The 22,483-nt window shown below is 38.5% G+C and overlaps 1 protein-coding gene across 1 annotated transcript; it reads right to left on the reverse strand.

Annotated features, from left to right (window-relative positions):
- Nucleotides 1-1,494: 1,494 nt before the first annotated feature.
- On the reverse strand, nucleotides 1,495-5,928 carry LOC146326952 (uncharacterized). Its single transcript, XM_084718281.1, has 7 exons — nucleotides 5,787-5,928; nucleotides 5,276-5,614; nucleotides 4,056-4,112; nucleotides 2,923-3,170; nucleotides 2,749-2,799; nucleotides 2,222-2,315; nucleotides 1,495-2,064 (listed from the first exon to the last, which is right to left on the reverse strand). Exons 1-7 carry the CDS (start codon nucleotides 5,827-5,829, stop codon nucleotides 1,979-1,981), a joined length of 918 nt encoding a protein of 305 aa, XP_084574407.1. The 5' UTR covers nucleotides 5,830-5,928; the 3' UTR covers nucleotides 1,495-1,978.
- Nucleotides 5,929-22,483: the final 16,555 nt, after the last annotated feature.

Raw genomic sequence — 22,483 nt, forward strand, 5'->3', positions numbered from 1 at the left:
GACCAGTTTTCAAAAAGAAAAAAAAAATTAGAAAAAAAGCATAAAATGCCTCCATACTGTTTGTCTGGCTTAATCCAGGCCTCCTAAAGCCCCGACATGCTGTTTGTACACTGTCACACCACACACACCCAGTTCAGAAAGTGTGCATGTGGCTGAAGATTGTGGTTGAAGATTTAGGGCATTTCTTTGGTCAACTTGGCGTGTTGGGCTTGAAGTACACCAGACAAGCAGAACGGAGGCATTTTATGTTTTTATTCTGTTGTTTTTTTTATGTTTGAAAACTGGTCACCATTCACTTGAAAACCTGGTTTACTTGAGGGCAATGGCCTTTTGCATGTTTCTTAGACTGCTGAGCAAACAAGGGTATGCTGCATGTTTACTAACCCTGCACAGAACTTCCTCTCTGATCACTCCCACAGACACTGATACAGCTAACTGCTAGAATATTTCAAAAACACAAATATATAAAATACAATAAGCCGGCAGTTTCATAAACTTTACTAAACAGAAAAATGTAATTGATTTATGAATAGTTATAGACCATTACACAAGATTTAGTCATTAAATTTCGCTCAGACAGGGTAGTATGAGTTTGTCTTACAAAAACCAGACACCTGTAATGGAGAGAGTTGCACACAGCTGTAATTGAAAAAAACTTGCCAAGCTGACACATTTCAGCTTATTTTCTCACATCTTCATGCAAAATAGTTGTTGCAAAAACAAAGATTGTGGCCACATTCAGGGAATTTTTTTCTCACTTGTTCAGAAATTATGTCTTCCTCTCCCTCTTCCCATTTCATTTTGCTTACTTTGCTACAAGAATTCATAGAAAAATGCACGCCCAAAACAGGAATAAGATCTGTGTTGTGTTGGTGTGACTCCTTGTATAACAAAATTCTCATAACAAGAGATGGTGGAACAAGGGCTGACTACTGCACTTTGATACTTACATGGCACCAACCGAATTACCTCATTATCATATCAATAAATGCCTTGTCTTTCAATACTAAATTCTGATACCTAATGAGTAAATCTCATCAGCATCAGTGAGCCAGTAAGCATGCAGCATACTTGTTTCAAGATCTAACAATGCTGGTGATTGGCTGTCTAATGATACAGTTGCAGAGGCATGCAAGAAAAACACTTACGCCCAGAGAAAGGTATCCCATCAGGTCTTTGAACAACTGTAACATGTAATGCCATTTTATATTTGTTAAAATCAGTTTGAAAAAAAAGTAACAGGAAGATTTTTGAACAATTCCCAGCCCTAGATAGAACAGAAAGAGAGAAACACGTATTTCATTCACCTCGTTCAGTTTCATCATACAGTAAATGTGGTCAAAATGTAAATTATATGTAAGTAAAGTTAGGATTGAGCACAGTGTGTAGTGTGTTTTTAGCATTTACATAAAAATACTCAAAGGTCTTTCCAAAACGTGTTTTTATTTAACTTTTTATCAGACAGAATTTCAATTATGTGCAATGTTTTTCAAAACATACAGAGTAAAAAGAAACATGTCTCTCACTCTGTCTTGCCCATCAGCCTCATCCCTCCTAATATCTTCTCTATCAAACTGTGTTAGTACAGTATATTCAGGGTGGAATCTTCTCTCGGTTGATAATGATGTATTAAGTCCAGTAGGTGGCATTGTGTCCACAAGTATAAACCACCCACAAGATTTTAAGGGCTGTGAAATCAAATTTCCAATGAAAAAACAGACAGAAAGCTAAAGCAAATCAATTAATCTGCAGAATATTTTTCATCTTCTCAGCCACACTCAGGCCGTTTTCAAAGCAATTTGAGAATAATGTGACACTATGGGCTTCTTTACTGGGGCTGTAGGGCACATTTCTGCTCTTTTGTTGATGAATGGTTAGTTCAAAAGGTGGAGCCAGCACATGACAAGCAGAAACATTCAGCAAGCAGTTCCTCATACAAATCTGCAGACTCCTTTGTTCTTGTTATGTTGACCATAACTCACTTTAATGGGACACTTTCATAAATGTTCTCAGCAGTTGAGGTGTGGAGATGTTCGAGTGTCCTCCTCGGCAGAAATCCTCTCCCTGATTCAAAGAAATGCAAACATGAAATGATATTCTCAGTCTATAAGAGGAAGACACAGTCAGTGACTTCAACTGCTCAATAAGACGCCCACTTTTAATGTGTAAAATTAATCTGAATGGCACATGAGTCACAAACTATAATCCATTCCACACTTACGGAAAATAAAGACGAGGATTACGATTATGGTGAAGAAGAAAATAACTGCCACCCTGCCAATGTTTTCCACTCCCAGGAAGGCTTTGAATTCTTCCTGCAATGAAAATGAACCTTATCATGAGGGACTGGGTCAGTTATAATTAGCACATAGTTTGAAATGCACCATGAATATACAGTTTATTGAAAACCGTTTTATTGTTTCCTCTTTTTCTCATTTCCATTTTAAACCTACACGTGCAAAATCACAGTTGAATTCTTATATTTTTAAATAAAAATAGATGCAAAAGATACATATTTAGAATTTCTATGACATGTTTCTCAATAAGATTCAAATTCTGTCATATCATTCTTTAGACAAATTGTTCCTGAAGACGACCAGATGTTCCGAGACATTAGTTATAAATAAATAAAACAGACTGCATCAGAGCTATGGGCTCATTTCAAAGTATAATTTCAAAAAAAGTCAGAGCATTTTCTCTCCATTCTTAATATATTTCAATATATTTCATATATTAAAAAAACATTACCGTGAGCACAAAACTGTCGTAGGTTTTCTGTTTAGTTGCCTGGGAGTCCTCCTGTGCATTAAAAAGTAGAATTTTCTGTATAAGTTGTGTGCTGTGAATATTTTTTTAAAACAGTATATTATATTTCCTGTTTTTTTTTTTGGTTTTTTTTTTTAGAAATTAACAGTACCATACCTGAGTTGTTGCAAGTCCATCTGTAAGGGAATGAAACCGTAAGTTACTACCACATACGTAGGCACCATTTACGGGGGGCATTGGGTTTTGGGAGCGCAAGCGATGGCAGCATGACAGCGAATTTACCAGGAGGAAATAAAGAGAAAAGATTTTCAAAGCCAGGAGACAGATCTCCTGGTTCGAGGAGTGAAAGCCTGAGAGTGCGCAATATATGGAAACGAAAGGACATCTGCAAAACAGCTTCATGTGGAAAATAGTTTATTTTTACATGAACGCCTGCAAAAAGTAATACAATAAATAAACTGGAATTGTCATGCAGATATGTAACTGGTTATGTTACACTGAAGCACCTTGAAAATGTGTTGTAATGAGAGATGAGAGAGAAATGGTAAAATCTCCTGAAGAATGCATCCAAAGCCTCACACCAAGTGAGAGCTTTTTTAGAGTTTTGCTTATAAACTTTGCGTGATCATTAACTTTATTAAGCCGACTATGTTTGAACATTGAAGTGCGCACAGTGCGAGCGCTCAGCAGAATGAATGTGAACAGAATGTGGAATATGTTTCAGCTCGATATCAAGACTTTGAAAACACAAAATGACTTGTTTTAACAAATTTCATTAGTTTGATGTATGAAGAATTGTAAAATATCACTCCCATGAGGCTGTTCAGTCAGACAGTGACGGATCACAGGCTGAACTTGGCATTTCATCCTCTCATGCAGCTGCAACAAAGCTCAAACTGCACCCAGCCTGCACAGTTTATTTTATTCATTATAATGTTGATTAATGTTGAAATGGCATTCTTCTGCCTTAATGATTATTATTAATACCAGCAGACTAAACACTAAAGTGGTCAGATTTGGAACCCACATACGTCAGGTTAGTGTGTTTCTGTTACCAGGATAGAAAATGTGTCATTTTCAGAAAAATATTAAGTTGGCACCCATGGCCACATATAGAATTAAGTTTATGCTTAAAATTAAATGCAGGAAACAAGAGTATGTTTTATCTGGGATAATAAAACATTGCAAATAAACTTATCCTTAAAGGTGTTTCGATTTTGCAAAAAAGCAAGTGAAAATTTTGTTCATCAGCACATTTTAACATCCCTTATTCATAGATGATTGCTCACCTTGTGTCACACAGGTAGTAAGCATCCCTTCCTCGGTAACGGGTTGTTCCACAGGAGCTGAAATAAAAGAAATACTTTAAAGTGGAAACAGACAACTTTCAACTCTCCCCTAGTGTTTCCATGTGCTGTTATTGCTTGTTCGTGGAGAAATGATCAACACCACTGTGGAAATAAATGGGAAAGGGTACAATCAGCACTCGTTCCAGGATCAAATTACTCAGTGGTCATGGGTATTTATCACTTCCAGCTCTGATCGACAGTGATGTAAACATGACACCGGGGTGGACACACTTTTTTCACCCCTTTTCGGTGGAGGCAATGAAGGCTTGTTGCCTCCATTGGTAACTTCTGCAGCTCTTTGCTCCTTTTTCATGAACATGCTGCTTGGCTTGATTTGGTTTGACTCTGTGTGTCCCTCATTATTGTGTTATCTAAAAGCTTTTTCATGATATAAAAAGCAGCAAAATCAGGAACTGTTGAGTTTTCATCAGTATTAACTTAACTCAGACTGTCTCAAGACATGAAACAGTAAATTTAGACACCTAATAGTATGAACAGCAATGCAGGAGAGAAACTAAACTTCAATCTACAGAGGTTCAGGTCAAATTTACAAGAGAGCCAAAAGCTGAACACACAGACTTTTGAAAACGTTTTTCTCTCTGCTCACCTGCACAGACATGAGTCAAGTCTCGGCTTTCCCGCGCACATCACACAAAAAATAAATAATAAATAAATAAGGTAACTCATTCACTGGTAAAGGTAAAAGGGTCACTGGTCTATTTTTAGTGGGTTTAGCCACATTTAAAAAAAAACTACATGATAATTTTGGTGTAAAAACCATGTGGAAGAGAACAATAAAGTAAATTCACTGAAGACGGGAACTAAAAGCGATTGTAATGATGTACATAGTAATATCGTAGTTTGACTAACTGCAGTTACTTGCTTTGCACAAACAAGCAACTACAACAGGGGTTGGCAGTGGGTTGGAAGGATGAGTAAAATTAGAAGAAAACAGAAGAAAAATATGAATTTGTTCATTGATTTAGGCTCAAATGCGTGAATGCAAGGTTATAAGGAACCAATGTAAATGTGGATGGAATCATTATTCTGTAGACAGAACAACATTTACTTCAACATAAAAACAAAAAAGATTGCTATATCCACTTTAAAGCTGGATAAGAGAGTTTGTAACCACCCTGGATGATTTTCATGAGCTGTACCTTCCTCCATGACTAGGTGTTGGTTGACCTTATAGTCATTGAACCACCCTGGGATCTCGACCCTACAGCCGTAGTCCCCAGCATCCGTCCACTGAGCATCCAGGATGGTCAGGGACACATCTCCGTCCGCCACACTGCCCAGCAGTTGATACCTGGGAGACTGCCTGAAAACCACAGCCCCATCTTCAGAGGAAAGGATGGTGTCGGAGCATTTGGACCTGGGCACCTTTCCTCGTCCCCAGCAGAAACTCAGGACACCGTGAGTTTTGGTGTCGTACTTACAGGGCAAAGTCACATTTTCCCCAAAAAGGCCAATGACTTTGGAGGTGCTGGAAGACACTGTGGAGGACATCAATGACTTTGATCAAACTGGATGATACAGATTGCAGTTGTAATCCTGAGATTTGAAGCCCACGGATGCAGCCACCCTCCACACACACCACCACCACTATTACACCCACATGCACTTTAGAAATCCAAGAAAACAAAAAAACACAGAATATCGACTTACCTTGGGTCAGGATGGAGAGGAAAAAATAACAAAGACCACGCATGTGTGTAGGCTATTGTATAACAATGTCCTGAAGTGAGGATAAGATGAATTTCTTCCCCCACACACACTCTTGAGATTGATGGCATCACACACTGAAGGCTTAACTTCCGTATTTTGAAAATCAGGAAGGAAATCAATACTAGTCCTGTCGACATTTGGACTTGAATTCTTATTACACACAATGAGCTCACTGTCTTATCTGCTATTATAAACCACATTTTGAGTTTACAATTGTCCATAAACATTAGCTGTCACCTGTAATAGGACAAGTGAATATAAATGCAACACGCAATCCCACATTTATTCAGTGTGGGATGTTTAAAAGAAGTCAGATTAAGATGACACACACTTCTTTTTACTTACTTACAGGAAACATTGTGAGTGAGTAAGTGTCATATAGTGACACAAGCAGATTTCAGAAGTCTAGTATTCTTGTCAGCATATAAGCTGTGTGATCTCTAAAAATGAACAAATCAACTACATCACTCTGGGGTTTTGAATTCTTGTGCATTGCTCACAGGACACAGACACTTTGGATTAAAGTCCCCAGTTTTCCACAGGGATCATTAAAGTGATGAGTTTATTTCTTTCTGCTGCCTCTAAAGGAGACAAAAAGTCCTCAGGCTAACCCTTTAATACAATTACTCAGTGCAGCGGTTATGTCAACAGCTTTCTGGTTACTAGAATTCTCCCTCTAGTTTCCATAACAAAATGGCTTAACTTTATCTTACGATCTCATTTTCAACCACATGTTCCACTGTCTAGATTTTTCTTTTTTTTTAAATCTAGTGTTTACAGTAACTTTCTCTTCCCATTTGCAATCCTTTACGAGTTAAAACAAGACCCTTTGCCAAATCCTCAAAGTGACTAATAAACTTGAAATGGACTGCTTTATTAGTTTAGATCCTTTGTAATACTGTAGACCACATTGTTGTGCCTTTTTATGCCTCCATGCCATCAATAGCTGTGGCAGGTAAATATACTTCACTGTATGTAGGCTTGGGTGGTTTTTTTCCATACCTTCATACCCCTAACACTTTACTGGGGTATATGGTGCTAAGGTGACATTTGTGTAAAACTTGTTTGCTGCGTAGCACAAAGCCTGTCTGTCCAGTTGGACTGGAGTCATGCTACATTATATATGATATAATAACTTGAAGGACACTCAGAGAGCACACACCTCCACCAAGGCCACAGGCTTATCTCTCAAGGAAAGTTAAAAAATAATTCATATAACCGCCTCATGATTTAGATCCAAAATTTAATGGATTCTTCCTTGGCCTATTTTTCACCATTCTACCAGGCTTCATGAAAATCAGGCAAGTATTTTATTCCAACATCCTCCTGACAAAGAGAGGAACAGACGAATGGACAAAAAAATGGCACCAAAAACACAAGCTCCTCAGCAGCAGTAATTAGGACAAAATTTCACACCAGTGTTGATTAGGATAAAACAATGAGGTGATGACATTTTAAAAAGGATGCTTGATAATATCAGCTTTGGCCGATAAAGGCTTTAAAATGAATTATCATACTGGCCTGAAATGAACATTTCTGTCAATATGACATGCTGATAAGATGACTAATTATGCATATGTGATGCAAATATATCTATGGTGTGATGGTTTTCTAAATGTATGAAACAGATAGCAAAGTTGCTATTTGCAGTGGTTGCTCAGCACTGGTCATGTAAGGAGCCAAATCACATTCCCTCAACCGTACAAATTTAACTGCCCATCTTAAGAGCCATCATCCTAAAAATTACAATGAATTTGTGAAGAACAAAGACACCACAACAAAACACCAGTGAAAGAGGAACCACTGAAAAAAGCTGTCAGAGTGGCTCAATAATGTGTTAATTCCATTGCAGGATGTTCTCTGCATTTAGCTGGAAAAAATGTGTGCTTATATTAGTAGCAATCTGCCAAAATGAGTTGGAAAATATCAACATCATAATATTCTGGAAAAACTTTTTTTTCCTGGTAATTATTCAGCAGCATAACTCAGAGAGAGAGAATGACAAATTATGACCATATTTCACATGTGGTTAGATACTGAAATGATGATACTAATCATTCCCATCTTCAAACTGTGCTGATTGTATAGATCTTCTGTTCTGCAGTGGTTGACGTGTGTAAGCCTCCACATTGTAGCTTCTTTGCAGTAACATCCACGTTTGAGCCACTCTTCATAGGCCAATGAACTTTCTCACTAACAGACATGCAGCAGAACAAGAACAACAAAGGTCAAATCAAATCAGTATTATTTATATATCCCTATATCACAAATCAAAAATGTGCCTCAGGGGGCTTTGCAATCTGCACAGTAAAGGACATCCACTGTTCTTAGACCCTTGATTCAGATGATGCACAATTCCCATTAATGGGCAAAATGGAAGAACCCTGAGAAACAGCATCAGAGGAGGGGTCCGTCTCCCAGGATTGCCAGATGTGCAATAGATGTTGCATGTACGGAACAGACTAACATTACATTAGTCCACAGCGAGCACATTGGATTTGCTGATATTGAACGTCAGGTGACTGTTGTTGCACCATGTGACAAAGCTCTCCATCAGTCTCGTGTACTCCTCTGTAAAAAGTAGTCTCTATGAGAAAGACAGCTTTGTCACTGGACATACTAAACTGGAATCATACGTGTCAATATATAAGTCAACATGACTGGTTGGTGAAGGCATACAACTGACAGGAGATAGAATTTGGAAGAATAAAGCTCTTTACCAATCAGTTTCTTTCTAATGGAACAATTTGAATCACGTATCAGTCTGTGGATGGATACAGCTTGCACCTCAGTTGTCCTGTCCTGTTCACCAGAGGCTCCATGATACATTATCATGATACAACATCATTGTGATTTCAAACATTTATGAGTATTGAGTATATGAGTATTGTGAGTATGAGTGTGTGTGTGTGTGTGTTATGTGCTATATTGAGATTTGTTACTTTTTCCCAACTACGAATTATGTCCCAAAAGGAAAACTTTGTCAATATGTGTTTGAATAAGATAAAGTTTCTTTTTTCTGTTCACCTCACTTAAATCATTTTATTGCGTTAAAATGAGACTGTCAGGCAGATAGACTCACCAGTTAATCCCGCTGATCATGATCTCTGCTGACCTCACCAGAAAAAACTCTGCACCACCTAGTGAATTGAAAAAGCAGTTATGTAGTGTACTGTATGTAGTGTATCATGACAATATTGCCATACAAAATGCCATAATACTGTACTGTATTGATTTTTTTCTCTAGCCTTAGTGTTGTACTTTCACAAACCCACACTTTGATAGTAACTGTCACTATAGTGCTATTTATTTCTATCATTGATTTATTTGTTCAGTCTGAATTAATGTTTGGCATCACTTTTTAAATGTCAGGTAAGGTCAAATTCACCATCAGTTCACGTCTGTGGGTGTCCGTGTGTATATGCATGTAAAGACGTGTGTATGTTCAAAGGGTATTGCTATGTGACCATTACAAATGGAAAGAAGGAGTCAGTTTGTATATACAAGGACAGCAGTCTGAGAAAAACATTTTGTTTTTGCCAGCCTTTATCTGCCTTCCGCTCACCTCTGACAGGCCGGTCTCCACCTCCACTAGTCAACACTGTCAGCCACCATTGAGCCGCTATAGTGCCCCATAGATCACTGTCCTCCCACGATGATGGCCTATGTTTCATCTGTTCTCTTAGCTGCAAGACCGTTCTCAGATTGTGAGTATCAACAAACACAATGAAAGTATGTGAACATGGTGAGAGAATGTTACTTATAGACTGGGTTGTGCCGATAAAGATTAAGTTAAATGAAAATTAATCAGATTTGAGCAAAGTAGGCTCAAAGTGAGTAAATCCATATTTAAAATTAAGGAGAGCTCTGTTGCAAAATTAAAAACTTTAGTAAATCCAAAATTACTGATATGAGAGAGTTGCTTGCATACAGAAATTGAAATTAAAAAAATCAAAAAAAGATCGATGTCCATATAAAGAAGTGGGTGAAAGTTTAAACTGCTCTATATTCTTTAACAAATTTTACATTGTGTGATAGCTAGATAAAAAGTTAAAACATGTTGTTGTTTATTAGCAAGCTTGAAACTTAAAACCACAACATTACATTGTTTACTAGCTAGCAGAAAGGTTAGCCTAATCATGAAGGCTCAGTGGAGAAATTTCTCCTTCTTTGACAAAAACTTGTTAGCTGAATTAACAGAGCAATATGGCAAAATGGATTAAAAAATGACATCAGCACAGTAAGGAAAAGAGATACTCCCTGGCAGCAACTGGCAGACAGATCAAGTGGAGGGAAGAAGAAGAGACCATCATGAAACTAATTTGAGTTGAGTTTGTCCCTTAAAATTCTTAGGGGAACTTGATAATTATTGTTTGATTATTTTGCTCAATCCAACTCAACGCAACTATTTTAAAAGTTAAACCTCCTCAGGTATAATGCAGGAGATAATTACTTTTTAAGGCGTTAATGCCTGAGGACGCGCACATCGAATCTTCCAAACAGATGCAGAATAAGCAAAGTAGCCATGATGCATATGCAAGCGAAGTTTAAAGTCAATACTGATCACATTTTAGATTAAAAAAAAAAAAGATTAAAATTTTGGTACAACAGAATAAATCAAATCTGATAAAAAGTAAACAGAGGTTTAAAGAGAGGTTTAAATTGAATCTTTTTTCATTTTAAGCTAGTCTTAAAGTTTGATGAAACAGAATTTAATGTTAAAGGAAATTTTGTATTAAATCTTAATATATTTACTGTAATAAACTATCAAATGACCAACATGTTAGGTTGAAATACTCACTTCCACATATCAACGCTGCAGCCACAGTGTCTCCTGTGAAATATCTGTTGTAATATATTGCATGACTGTTTCGTGTTAGAGCTCCAAATTATGAGCCGAATGTTCACCAAATCAGTGTTTATGAGTCATAAGAAATCATTATTAATCTTGCAGACGGTGTAGTTGTTTATAACGGCTAAATTGGGCAATACGTTGATAGAATCCAGAGTGTCTATTATCGAGGCAGTGGACTTTTGTTTTCAGGGTAACAGGCAGAAAACTGACAGTTATAAATCAATTTACAGTGTAAGACTTGTCTCTTGTTCTTGTCAATTTATAAGCGTGTCCTGTGGTGCATCTGCAGTCTGCGAGTGCTTTCCACATGTCTGAGGATGAGGGGTTGGGAGTAAACAGCTTGTTTCAACCATAGATCGTATATTAAATAGGATTTCAATCTATTTATAATATACAGTCAGTGGCGCTAACTCTATATTTGGACTGGTGTGCTCATTTTTGCATGTGCAATTGCCACATATTGCCTTTGAGCCACGATTTAATGGGGTTTAAAAATTAAGACTTGTTGGTGTAACCCAGCCATAAATAGCTGGATCGTGTTTGTATTTGAACTAACCTTGTTTGTATGAAATCAAAAAGAAGATTCGGTAGAAAGCAGTTTTTGAAGTCATAAAACAACTTGTCACATCCAGTTTTTTTTCTATGGTGTTTTGAATGTCCTGAAAGTAAATGCAACAGGGACTGTAAGATTTACTAGTTACTTGCTGATACCTTGCAAAAAGGGGTCTTGTTTACTTTGAGTTCCTGTCTGGGTTAAAATTGGAGTTGTTGTCAATGTGCCGTAGAGATAAAAGTTTAAAAATGGCATTGAGAGTAGAATAACTGCTCTGGCTCAAAACCAAAAGTGCCCCGGCACTGACAAATATGTGGCTGGGCGACTTTTGCTGATGTCTGATAAAAAACAGAAGCAAACAGAAAAGGAGAAGTGAGACGACAGAGGTCAGTCTGTGTCAATTTTAGACATCGTGAACGGGGGTGTGTAGTTGGTCGCTGCTGAAATTGCTTGAGAAACTGAAGCACAGAGAGACTGATCTTGTGTTTTTTTTTCCAGGAAATATAAAATAAGTCATGATGAGTAATGATGCATATACTAATACAATGCATACATCATAGCTTCATTCTTTGTCAGGTTTTCTGAAGTGATCTATCACTGCTGGATGAGCAAAAGCATCGATTAGCAATATTGCTGACACCAGAGGATCCACTGTTACCTCTGGCACAGACATGCTGAGCTTACAAACAACTCATTGGTCCACGAGGTGACCTCAACTCCCTGAACGTGTTTGTCTGGACAGACACAAACCATCTGCTGGAGGAGATGTGGGACAACAGCAGTCTTTAAAATGCTGAATATATGCGCCTCTAATACTCCTTTACTTCCCCTAAAGTACATTTAAAGTGTATTTGTTGAACACTCAGCATATCAGCGTGTCTTAAGAGAAGAAAAGTGGTTTCATTCTTCAGGTGTCTGTATATCTTATCTACCACTACATTGTGAGATGCAAATCAACTCCCAGTGTCAAATTTAAATTTATTTATTCAATATGACGAAGACCTTTTAGTCACATTATTGAATAAATATTTTGGTTTGATAGGTTTCCTCTGCCTTCTGCTCTCTCTGATGACAGATTGTTTTTGCCTCATTGCTGTCAGTTAGATAAGATAAAAAGAGCACCAAGACCACCACTGAGAGCTTAGAGTGGGCTAAATATTACTCTGCTAAAAACTGCTGTCTTGTGATATAGACCTGAGGCCTTTCTGAACAACTCACACTTCAGCCATCTTAAGTTGTATTTATAGTTGAGTGTGAAGGCGTTACAGTGTAGGTTTAATGCACCAAAATGTTGTATTTTTATGTTAAAGTGACAAAGCCCTCTAGTGCTTGTTGTAATTATAATGGGAGCAAAGGAGGAAGTCAGGTCATGATATAATAGAGCAACAAAGTTCACAATGGCAGGAGGTCAGGCGTATAGCTGGGACAACAAAACATCAGACTTTAACACAAGATACCCTAGTTCATTTCCCATTTCCAACCACCAGTCATGACCATGATCATTCCCAAACATTAACCATGTGTTTATTATTGTAACCATGACAATAAAGCTCCTCTAACCTTAACAAAGTAATTTTAACTCACACCACAATCTTTCCCTAAAGAAAATTTGATTTTTGCCTGCAGGGACAAGTCACTCCAAAATCAAAAGTACATATTTTTCCTCTGTCACATAGTGTATTTATTCATCTAGATTGTTTTGACGTAAGTGGCCAAGTTTAGATGTCTGTCTTCTCTCGAATATAATGGAGAGAGGTTGCCCTCAACTTGTGGACCAAAAAAGAAGAAGAAAAACAGCAATACATTTGAAAAAATCTCTTTCCGGAAATTATGAGCTGATCCTCAAGATAATCCAACCGTGTTTTTAAAACCTTGTTTTTAGCAGCTTCATGTAGCAACTACCTGGCACTCGGCTAGGGGTGCTTCCATTATATTTAGGGGTGGGTGGATATCTGCCCAACTGAACAATTCACACCCAAGCTGTCTATATGGATAAAGAGCCCTACAGGCCACATATATACAGGCTTAATATATATTTTGGATTTTGGGGTGAATTGTCCTGAATGTTGTCCTGTTAACAGAATATTTATTTTCAACTGTAATTTGTAATGTGTTTTGGAAAGAACAGATAAAAGCTGTTCTGCTGATACTGGTGTTAGATGAGAAAATACTAATATGTTTCATTCTGTAGGACCCTGGTCCTCAGGGCCCACTGCCCTGCATGATCAGCTCGTCATCAAGCCTCTGCAGATGAGCAGGGAAACATCTTAAACGTGCAGGACAGTGGGCCCTGAGGACCAGGGTTGGGGAACACTGCTATAGGACATGGACAAACACCTTTTTTTTGAGTTGGAGGATGTGTTGGCCATAGCTGATGTACATCTCCTCCAAAATGTAACTGTATACTTTTATACTGCATGAAGACAACAAAAACTGTACTTGGTCAGCATGGATTTTATCCTACAAGTCTGTGATGCCAGTAGATTGTGTAGCATGAGTAGAGTCATAACATGAAACAAGTTGAAGAAGAGTCAGTCATCCTCTCATGTTCAGCTCAGAACAGTTACTAATGAGACAAGACAAACACCGCCACTAATAACACAATGTGAATGGACAAAATGGGAAATGCAATTAAAAGCTTGATATGGTTTAATCACGTTCAACATGTCTGTCTGTTGTTCTGCTGCTGCTGTCAATGGGTGACATCTAATGTTAAACTATGTTAACTGTGCAGGAAATGTTGGTATTTGTCCTCCTGGGAATGAGAATCAACAATCAAATATCTTTTTGGTGCGTTTACAAACTGACAAATCCTACTTATTCTGCCTTTAACTTATCCCAGACAGGACTCCCATTAACCTGTGAAAGTATAGATCGAGTATAAATACAGCACAAAATCCCCCAATATATTCATGAAATCACCATAAGATAACAGGGTTTTCATGAGTTCACTTTATCTGTGAAGCAAATGAAAAGATTAAGCATGCCATAATATTATAATATTCTTGGTTCTGTCACTTCTCTCAGCCATGAAGAAGACTCCTCAGATTTTCCGTACTAACAAGAGATGACTGCAGAACTTTTAGGGACTTTCTGTGGGAGAATCAAAGTGAGTGTAAATAGCATTTAGATGGAATATAGAGTAGATTTCTTTCTCTTCTCTGTTAATCATTCTATCCTATTTTATTCCTTATTTCTAATACAGTAACACACTCTGATCCATGTGCGTATGTCTGAGAGTGTGTGTGTGCAATTCATGCATGACAGATATATGGCTGCCGCTCCCGGCAACTGTGGAGCTCCGGCCCTTTCCCCACTTCTTACTTCCCACCCTCGTCTCTCCTGGGAGTGTGTCTTGATGTCCCCCCCCCCCCTCCTCTCTCCTATTAATATCCCACTAGGGAGACCAGAGCTCATGGGGGAGTTTGGGAGCGGAAACGCCTCCAAGCACTCCTGGAAGACAGAGAGCTGGATGAGGGTGAGGAGAATAATAAGGGACAGAGATTTTCAGTTCGAATGTGTGAAAGAGGATTAGAAAGCACGAGTGAGGAGAGGCAACAAGACGGAAGTGAAAGAGAGAGGAGACAAAGTAAGAATGACAAACAAGGATGGAGAAGCTGGTACAGGACAGGATGTAGAGATCTGTCCCAGATATAAATACACCTTACACTCAGCAGCATGGTTTTCAGGGTAGTCATGATTGTAATTTTATTATGAATGTTCCCAGTGTTTACTTTCGTTTAACTTTTTTCTCTCCCAACCCCAGTGTGTTGGGACATTTCCATGAATCCCATCACTGTTGCTCGTTGTAGCATCGTTATGGGAGATGCAGTCGCAAACAGTGTTTTCCCACAAATAATCTTTTCTAGATCAGTGACTTGCCACTTCACGATGTCTATGCTGTGCACTTTGTGCCAGATGATAGCCTAAAAATGGGCATGAGAAAGGTAGGATGCTGGGACCAACGCAGCGTGAGGAGGAGCGGCATTGCAGGGTACGAAGTTAACCAACAGTATTCTCATGAGTTCAGTCTCCTTCGGCACAATCGAAGGGGAAAAATGTGCAAACATAAACATGCCCTTAAAGGAAAGATGATTAGGGGTGCACAGAAGAGAAGAAGTTCTCCTGACCCGAGGCTGATCCAGATCCAACTCTTTCTCTCCGCTGGGAAACAAAGTCCTCTTTTCATTTCTCACATGGCCTGGCCACCCGTACTACTAACACAGGAGAGAGAGATGCTGAGAAAACCATCCAAGGACATAAGCAGGGGACCTTATGGGAAAGACTGTCCTGAGCACTAAGTCCTCTAGTGGCAGTGATCTAAAATGTTTGGATTTTTTTTTGTTTTTACAGGTTTGGGATAGCTGAGCTTACATCAAGTTTATTTTACTGTTCATCATAAAACCTAGAAATAATATATTCTTTATTAGACAGTGATGGACCTTGTATTAGACCCTTATTATTATTATATCACATAATAACAATAACATATCACATATCATATATCATGTGCTTTAATGCAGTGGCTGTGGCTCAGTGTGAATGTGTGAGTTCAGAGCAGAGGCTGCCATGCAAGGCAATTAGTGTATGAATATGGATGAATGTGACACGTAGCGTTCAGAAGCAAAGAAATGCAGGTCAGTTTAACATCAAAGAAGTAGGCATCAGTCTTGGCTGCTCTGCTAATTGCATGGCACCAGCCAAAGAAGGTGAAGTCTTGTTTATGTTTGTGCTATTAGCGTCACAGGTGCTAATTTCTTTTTTTCAGCATGTAGGTTGTAACTAGGGGGTTGTTCTTGTTTCCCAGGGACTTCGAAAATGTCAATCATGAACACTGCAATGGCGCTTGAAGCAAGTGACCAGTGGCAGGACTTATGCCCGTAGTGTTCATCCAGTAAATCAGACTAAAGATGTGTCTCAAGTAACAAATATGTGACATCACTTTAGTTTACAGCACAGTTCTGTTGTAATTTGTCCCTAATTACCCTCTAAAAAGTCTAATAATAGTAGTAATAATAGTCTAATTACCCTCTAAAAAGTCTACTGTCTAATAAAGAGCAAATTTCTAGTTTTTGTCTAATCTGATACAAAATAAGTTTTGTTACATCTGATTAGTAGGGATGGGTACCGAAACTTGATACTAAACAGGCCCCAGGGCTGAATTATTAAAGAGCATTGATAAGCTGCAATGTTATCTGTCCTTTTATGGGTACTTTTTAAAGTTTGGTGTAATTTATTATAACCAACTGCAGTGCAGCGTCTCCCCTTCTGTGTCTGTGTCGATGCAGGTCCTCCATACACACACATGAAAATATGCACACAGTGCAGTGCACAGTGCACAGCAGAGCAGAGAGGCTGCTGGTAGAGACAGTGAAGTGAAACAGGTGAAGAAACTCAAAGACTATTTAAATTGACGACAGCTATGCTCATGACTGTAAGTAAGTGCAATAAACTATTGCAATCCACCTGATCAACCAGCACAAACATGTAAACTGAAGCCAGCAATATTTTAATCTCCTGTTCTACACAAGCACAGCACATTAGCTCGGCTAACAGCAAACTGAAACAAGCTAAAACCAGAGTCGTGTGTTGTCTAAATGTTTAACTGACTTTACCATGTATGTTCAATTTTGTCAAATTGTTGTAAACTCACTGCTGGATGAGACAAACAGCCCCTCCTCTCTCTGCAGGCAGTGAATCACATCAGCATCAGAGGGAGGAGGACAGAGGACAGGATGAATGAAACCGACTGATGTCTGTGTGCTTCATTATTTCACTCAGTATTTTGATGTCAGGAATATGATTTACTTGATATTTTAGATATATTTCGAATTAGATATTAATGAGTTTATGAGATTTAGATATCGATGAGATTTTTTAAAAATATATTTTTTAAAAGGTAATTATTTAGTAATGACCATTAAACCGTTAACCATTAAAGTACCAGATTGTGAAGTGGTATCAGTAAGAGTAGTAATATCAATACAATCTTAATGATACCCAATAATTAGGGTATAGCTGTGTTTGTTTAACTAATAAAGGACACATTATTTAAGGTTTTTGTCTAATTTAATACAAAGCACAGCTTGCTGTGTCTTATTAGTGTACTATAAAATAAAGTCTGGCCCAAGTTTTAAAGGAAATCCATCCAGTCAAGTCAACAACTACTCAAAACAGTGATTCAAACTCACACAATTAGAGGCAAATGCGTTAAGCAAGTGCAGGTTTGACGTGTAAGGCTTCTTGTTGGCAAAACCCCTGCGGCTTTTATCAGAGTGTTTTTTCCTGTCGGTGTGTCCGAGCAGAGAGAGCCTGACTCAGCCACAATACTGTGAATCAACCCAAGGCCACGAGTCCTCAGCGCTAAACACAGCAAGAGTCAAGGTTCATGAGAAAATTTGTGTCCTATCTGTGAGCAAGTGATCTCACACACACACACACACACGCCTCCATTCTGTTGTAATACACGTGGTGCATATTTTAGTGGTTATTTAACAAGTACCGTTATATGACAGTATAAAAGGTCAGATGCAGAGTGCACTGAAAAAGCTAAAAAAAAAAACAAAAACATTTTGACCCTAGTTCATGTGCAGGTACCCCATAGTTTATCTTGCACAAACGAGAACAAAGCACATGCTTTAAAATCATAGCATTTGTAGAACATGCAGTGTATACTGAACATGAGTGTTAAAATCGAGCTGTTTTCACTGTGTCTTGCATTATGATTTGAGACCCTCAGGGGACTGCTGTAACCCACAAGTCAAGGGTTATGTGACAGATTGAGATTGTAGCGGACATTAGTTAACTACTTTCAAAACCCCTGTTGTACTGCTGAAGGTAATCAGTGAAGAAGTACATTTGCTCTTGAAAAACAAGTCAGACTCTCTGTAGGACAGCAAAGGTTTTTCCATTTCGTTTTGATACAGTACAGTACAGTTTCACTCCAACAATTATCATTAGAGAAACAAACATAAAACTTTCAGTCAAAACAGGAAGAGGAAGTGCTGCATGGCTCTGATGGCTGATCTGACAAGTGTTCTTTAGTGAGGCAGGTAGAAGTACAAAAAGACAACAGATTCCAGGACGTTTTGCTTAATATAAACTTCTGCACACAACCATGGATGAAAACTAAGACACTCCATCTTCCAGGGAAATAATAATATACATTTATTCTTTGAGCACAGGCAAACAAACAGACCAACGCATATCGACTGAGACCCAGATGAAGACCTAGAGTCAATATGTGTGTTTGTTTGCCTGTGCTCAAAGTATAAATTTGTAGTATTATTTCACCAGAAGATGGAGTGCCTTAGTTTTCCTCCACGTGCATAACTTTATATTAGGAAAGACCTCGTGGATTTTGCTGTCTTTTTGTACTTTTAGTCATTCACATTTTGTTTTATAGTTTTTTAATCAGAGGGTATTCCTTCAAATCCATTAATGTGTCAGGCCATCTGCAAGGCTTCCAACAACCAGTCATTAAAATATAATTTTGAATAATTTACTGTAAAATATAATAAACTCGCCCACAACCAGTCTGGTCTTTAAGCTCATGTTGTTAATAATAGCTTGCATGGCCAATAATGATCAACTGTCAGTGTCTGTCAGTAAACTTGCTAGCGATTAGCTTGTAGTTCAGACGTACTGAGGCGCACAGTGTGATCAATGCTAACGACTCAGTCCATCCCAGAGATGCAGCATTGACCATTTCATCCCACTGCCGCAATACATGAATGTCACCGTCATAGTGGTCCTGGTAAGACTGAGCTGTGAACTAATAAAAAACTACAACATTTATGTTTCTCAACCAATTTCACTGAGTTTAAGCATTTATGATCTACATGCATGAAGAAGAATAAGGTTTTTTTTTCGAACTTACTCCATGTAGATCCTGAGCCTTGAATATAAGAACAAGTCATTGAAATCAGCTGAGAAATGTTACAGTGCTTTTTATCCAGAAAAAACACCGCTAGTCATCGCGTCTGCGTAAATACATCTATGGTATCTCCAGCCTCGCTCTCCCCATGGTTAGTTGGTTAGTTGCTTGACCACAAAATCATTGTCACTGACACTTTCACTTGAAAAGTACATCAGAATGATTTGTTGTTGCACGCTTTTGGTTCAAATATATGATGTAGTGTGCATTCACAGACAATCCGTGAAAACTGCATCCTTTACCCTGTTACACTCAGCGCCTCACCACTTCTTCACTTGAAAAAAAAAAAAAAACACCGGAGGAAGCAGAGACAGAAGGTGTCAAAACACTCAATGCATAAGACCTGCCCACAAACAAATCTTTAACACCCAATCTTCAAACTGAGCTGACTGCCCTGTGCAAATAGGTGTTTATTGATCTAATAAGGTAATTAAAAAAAAAACAGCTACTGAACATACAACTGAACTGAAGACAGTCAGAATCAGTCACAGCAGTATGAACACTGATGTGTTTACTGATTTGCATCAGTGCATTTGAACAGTAATGTGATCACAGTCAGTGACAACAAATCTTTGGAATCAGCAAACTGATTCATAATTTCCACCTCTAGCAGTAGTGCTAGTTCAGCCACGTCCGTTGTAGCAGTCCCCTAATAGTTGTGACATGATTTCTGCATCATGGTGTTCAATAATTAGCTTCTTTTCTGCGATAAAGAGGATAAAGTGTAAATTTATTTTTGACTCGTCCAATCCAATTTTGTGCTTTTCAATAATCAACAGTTCAAGATTTATCCAACCACTGTCTGAAAAAGAAGCGGAAAACAACAATCAATAGATGCATGACTGAGAGAGCGGGCTTCTCTTCTTCCAGACGGTTCTCAATCATTCAGACCAGACAAGTGGAAGTAACGCCCATTCAATGGTCTCTGATTGAGTCACTGTTAGAGACAGAGGGTGGGTTGATTTATTTTAACTCCTTTCAAGTCAGACATGTGGATAGAAGGCTACTGCAAATACCTGCCTGCACCATAAATCAGCAGGGTAAACTAAAAAGTCCAACATTACGGTGGGAGGCTTAAAAAGAGCTACAGCAGACAATTTACTGCCACATCTTGTCAAAGATTAAATCCAGGCTCGTTCAGGACGGTATTTAAACATAAAGTGATGTTTTTGTGGATGTTTTTTTCAGACTAAATATTAGGACATGACATCACACAGTGATTTAAAATGCCTCTCAAACATTGCCACTGTTTAATGTTATGTCAGCTCTCACATCACAGCTGGTGTTCCTGCTGTCTGTACTTGGACCAGTTTACCTGCTCAAGGAATTTCAGGAATTTTCACTAATACATTTCTTCTTCCTCAAGCCGTCTTGTCCACAGGGTACATCATCCATCTTCAGCCAATGATCCCTGTTTATTGGGTTCATATGGGGAACCTTAACAAAGACAGGAAGGAAACACACTGTCTGCATGGCGGACACAATGGGGAGCTATAGAGCGGGCACAGAGTCAGTGGAAAAAACCTCACCTGAGAGGGCAAAAGTGACATTCCAGTTAGTATAGATGGAAAGATGTTTATTTGAAGATCCCCTCCTCTCAAAAATATGTTTTTCTTATGTTTATGTCTCCTAAAATCCCTGACGTTGACTATACTGACTTGTATCTTTGCAAAGTGTGTCACAATTTAATATTCCTGTCTTGAAGTGGGAGAAGCCTGTGCAGTTCCCCAACATTTGCAATTCAAACGTATCCTAAATTAGGGGTAGGCAATTGGACCCTCAAATAATATTATACTATTGTAATTTGAAGATGGTTAGAAACCTTAGGGACCTTTAAATGCACATTTTTAGTTAGTTAATGTTAGAAAAATGGTAGCTAATTAGCTAGTTAACAATTGATATACATTAACCAACTAGTTAACTAGCATTTTGCTGACATTAGCTACCAGACGTAACTAGCTAGCTAACGATTGATGTAGAAAGGAGACAGTTGACTGAAGTTCTGCCGAGCACAAAGTTTGCTCAACTGTTGGGCCAGGAGGGTGAATTGGTATAATGCAGGTAAAGAAGCCTGAGACCTCCAGTGCAGAGTGGACCAGTACAGAGAGAGAGAGAGTTACGTTTAGCTGTGTCAACCACTGCCAGTTACAAGCTAACAAGCATACAACATAAACAAATAAAAAGGTGCTAACTACACTTACCGTTCTGATACGTCTGCTGGCCCTGAATTAGGTGCACGACTGACTCCTCATCTGAGTCTGGGTCTGATTGAGGCTCAAACACGTATGGCTAAATCTCTCTGATATTTCCTCTAATGTTAACACTAGTCAAGCTAGTTGAAGAGCAGTGCTCTTTCACCTGTCAACCTAGCACAAGGGGGCTGGTAGTGAGGCCAGATTCAGATTCTTCCAGATGTTCTCATTAAGAAAGAAAGAGTAGACCTGTTTCCATCATGTCTTTTTACCTTTTACTTTGGGAAACCATGTTAAAAATATTAATCATAGCAGTGTTTTTTCATACTTTAAAACATGTCTGGGGGAAACGTTAATTTCTGTAAAGGTATTAAATTCATTTCAGGTTATTAGTTTACTAATTTTACTTGCATTTTTCCATGCTTTACTATGTGGGGTCTATTATCCATCCATCCATCCATTTTCTTCCACTTATCGGGGTCAGAGTCGTGGTGACAGAAGGCAAAGCGAGGTTATCCACACATTCTTCTTCACAACGATTTCCAGCTCCTCCTTGGGGATCTTGATGTGTTCTCAGGCCAGATGAAAAATATATACCCCCTTCTGAGTCTGGGTCTACCCTGGGGTCTCCTATCAGTTGGATGTGTCCAGACAAGTTCCAAAGGGAGGCACCAAGGAGGCATCCTTATCAGATGTCCAAACCACCTCAGCTGGCCCTTTTTGATGCAAAGGAGCAGTGGCTCTACTTGGCGCTCCCTATTAGGGCAAGAAAAACAGCGGTCTGACGATCAGACACAATTTAAACAATCCCCAGTTAATGCAGTTATATAAGCCACATATTTGCAAGCAAAAACAGAAAAGAACATGTCCAAAATGTCCATTAAAATGATTAACAGCATCATAAAACTGTGTGCAACAACAGCACAGAACTGTGCTTTAATCACAGAGACGGGATCTAAAGAATATTTACAATGGACAGTTAAGCTAATAATTGTGGCATTTATCTTTCTGAGTTTTAAAGTTCATGACCTGAGACACAACAGGTGATGAAACAATCTCTAGTTGTAACAGAAATGAGGATTTTCTGTTGGCAGCACAGTT

Source organism: Lutjanus erythropterus, chromosome 5 (assembly GCF_056507025.1).
Source record: "Lutjanus erythropterus isolate fLutEry1 chromosome 5, fLutEry1.hap2, whole genome shotgun sequence".
Classification (NCBI taxonomy): Eukaryota; Metazoa; Chordata; class Actinopteri; order Lutjaniformes; family Lutjanidae; genus Lutjanus; species Lutjanus erythropterus.

What these genes read in the sequence shown, in the direction of transcription:
- LOC146326952 (XM_084718281.1), bottom strand. Translation starts at nt 5,829, where the DNA reads ATGCGTGGTCTTTGTTATTTTTTCCTCTCCATCCTGACCCAAG. An exon ending in TACTACCTGTGTGACACAAG is followed by an intron (nt 3,171 to 4,055) that starts GTGAGCAATCAT and finishes AAACTATTTTCC; the next exon opens with ACATGAAGCTGTTTTGCAGA. An exon ending in ATGGACTTGCAACAACTCAG is followed by an intron (nt 2,800 to 2,922) that starts GTATGGTACTGT and finishes TTTAATGCACAG; the next exon opens with GAGGACTCCCAGGCAACTAA.